This window comes from Capsicum annuum, unplaced genomic scaffold, assembly GCF_002878395.1.
Source record: "Capsicum annuum cultivar UCD-10X-F1 unplaced genomic scaffold, UCD10Xv1.1 ctg82389, whole genome shotgun sequence".
NCBI lineage: Eukaryota > Viridiplantae > Streptophyta > Magnoliopsida > Solanales > Solanaceae > Capsicum > Capsicum annuum.
In genome coordinates this window covers 5,272-8,330 of record NW_025893179.1, presented here as the reverse complement: position 1 = coordinate 8,330, position 3,059 = coordinate 5,272, and the positions used below count along the sequence as shown (strand labels likewise).

Genomic DNA, 3,059 nt, shown 5'->3' with positions numbered 1-3,059 from the left:
ATGCTAAATTTCTTGTAGATCATGAAATTTCTTCCAAGTTAACTTAAACATGTATTATATTAATGAATAAAATAAGTTATTTAAAAAAAAAATACAAATAGTCAACATAAAAAATAATTACCAATAGTCAACATTGAAGGGTAGGTATTGAAAATAATTTTTTCCAATTTTAATACATCCTAAGAAGTCAATTAAAATTAGATAAAAGAATGTTACTTAATCAATCAATGTTCCTTTGGTAAATGCTAGAGAAAGAACAATGTAATATATATATGTATATATATACTCTTACTTTCTTTTATTCAACTAGAAACTTGATTTTTCAAATTCACTTGCCTTAGAAATGTGGTTTTTGTTGATATTGATCTAGAATAAAGGAAATTATTTGGTTATTTTGTTTCAAGGAAAAAAAAAATTATACCCATTTCGATGTTCGACATTTGATTTAAGGTTCGATTAATCTAAATGTGTTATCGGCTATCTTCTCAAAACTCGAACTCTAAATTTATGGTCATGAACAGAAAACTTTGACACACGTCACTATAACCTTTGATGATAATAAAACTTTTTTTTCTTTTAATTTAACAGTAAGTATCTGATATTCATTTCAAAGATCAATTTTTTTGAATTTGCATCATGATATTCCACAGTCTCTGTTCGAATTCGAGACAATCTTTTCATGATACTAAAAACTTGTTTTTAAATTATAATGTGAGTCGGCATTAAGGGTGTGTTTGGTACGTAGAAAAATGTTTTCTAGCAAAACATAAATGACTTTTCTTTGGATCTTTTGAGTCGGGTTATTTTCGGTATAAAACGATGACAACAACAATAATAATATACTTCGTGTAGTTTAGTACGTAGAGTCTCAAGGGAATCATGTGTACTCAATCTAATTAGAAATCATTTCCCATAAACTCTCGACTCAAGTAAAATTAAATGACTATTTGGAAAATTAACTCCTCTTTCCATTTGTTACTTGTAAATAAAGTAGAAATATACATCATGATGAATAAAGTCAAATAGTCTGTAAGTTTCAGTGAAACTACAAAATTTTGAATTGATTAATTTAGCCAAAGACTTAATACGTATATGATGATGATTATATTATCATATGATAGAATTAGTCAATAAATATTTGATGCACTAAACTTTCGCTATACATGAGATCAGGGAAAGGACCGAGCCGTAAAAGTCTACTATACGCAGACTTTCTATCTATAAGTGTTTCACTCACAAGTTCAAATCGTGAAAACAACCTCTTGCAGAAATGTGATGTAAAGCTAAAGTCTATTATAAGCAGCCTTTTGTCAGACTATCTATAAGTATTTCAAACACGAGTTCAATTTGTGGAAACAGTTTCTTGTAGAAATGTGGAGTAAGGCTAAGGTCTATTATACGTAGCCATTGTCGGTCTATCTATACGTATTTCAAACATGAATTCAAGTCGTGGAAACAACCTCTTGCAGAAATGTGGTGTAAGTCTATTATACGCAGCCTTTCGTCGGTCTATCGATCTATAAGTATTTCAAACACGAATCGTGGAAAAAACCTTTTGCAGAAATGTAGTGTAAGGCTAAGGTCTATTATACACAACCTCTTGTCAATCTATCTATAAGTATTTTAAACACAAGATTTCAAACACAAGTTTAAGTCGTGGAAACAACCTCTTGCAGAAATGTGGTACAAGGCTAAGGTCTATTATACGGAGCCTTTTGTCGGTCTATCTATAAGTATTTCAAACACATGTTTCAAATCGTGGAAACAATCTCTTGCAAAAATGTAGGGTAAGACTATGCTGCATACACTATATCCTTGTGGTACGGACCTTTCTCAGATTCCACACATAGCGAGTCCTTTAGTGCACCGAGCTGTACTTTTTACCTATAAGTATTTCAACAAAGCAACTTAGAGGAAATTATAACTTACAATTTCACAGCTCTATTCTTAGAGAACAGAAAAAAAAAAAAAAAAAAAAAAAACCTTTGCAATTTCAAATGGCATATTCATTGGTTTATCCAAACAAATTTGCTTTGAAGCTGAAAATACACAGCAAGATTTGTGAGAAGGAATTGAAAAACATGTTACTAAAAATCCAAGATGTTCATTCAGTGAAAATTGATGAAAAGCTTGGAAATTTAGTCATTTCAGGCACAGTTGATCCTGCAACAATTATAACCATGTTGGAAAAACTTGGGAGAAAACCAGAACTTTTATGGGTACAAGGGATTCCGATAAACGGCAACCAGGTGCACAAAGCATCCCGCGTTCATGCAGGGTTCGACGAAGGAAATGATTCAAAACATGTTCGGATTATGACTCAACTAGAGCAATTGTCTAGAATTCCAGGATTGCAGACTATAGAGTTGACAGAAACTATCAAGTTGAGTTTCCAGGGAGAATCAAGAAATGAATTACCTGGTGATGACAAAATCTTGGAGATTAGCACTAGCAAGAATGTGAATGGTGGTGGATTTTGTAGGGCTTCTCCTTCGTGTTGTGGTGATCATGCTGATATAAATCGTCGTAGTCATAGTCATTGTGGATGTTGCCGCGACAGTGGTGATACTAGTTCTCAACATGCTATTCCATCAGCTCCTCCGTTGCCTTTTGAGTATTTTCAGGCACCACCATCTCCACAATCGTCATCATCGCCATCAATGCCTATCACCTATCATAGTTTCTTAAGTGACGAGAATGTAAATGGCTGCATAATAGCATGATATGTTGTCATATATGTCTTTGTGTGTGTGTGTGTTTGTGATGTGATAGATTTGTTAGACAACTTCTGTTGTAACTTGTCTGTAAATTTGCTCATAGTTGTTTAAATATTCTAGTTTTATAATCTTTTTTTCTCAAAGGTACCTATTACGATCAGTTGGCTGGCTTCCTAAATGTTCACCTTGCTGGTAAGGGTTCGATTCTCCATTTCCCCTTCCCCTGCCCCCAATTTCTCAGTTATTAAAGGAAAAAAAAACAACTAATGCAACTTTTGTTGTTCATTTTTCCAATAAATGACTTGTTGAAAGATTCGACATCTACCTTGATCAGTCCCATTG

General features: G+C 33.0%; 1 protein-coding gene across 1 annotated transcript; it reads left to right on the top strand.

Annotated features, from left to right (window-relative positions):
- The first annotated feature begins 1,997 nt into the window (after nt 1-1,997).
- Nucleotides 1,998-2,723, top strand: LOC124895463. The gene has a single exon (XM_047405904.1). The coding sequence runs from the start codon at nt 1,998-2,000 to the stop codon at nt 2,721-2,723; it is 726 nt and encodes a 241-aa protein (XP_047261860.1).
- Nucleotides 2,724-3,059: the final 336 nt, after the last annotated feature.

Bases quoted from the DNA above. Each gene is read 5' to 3' on its own strand.
- LOC124895463 (XM_047405904.1), top strand. From the start codon at position 1,998: ATGGCATATTCATTGGTTTATCCAAACAAATTTGCTTTGAAGCTGAAA.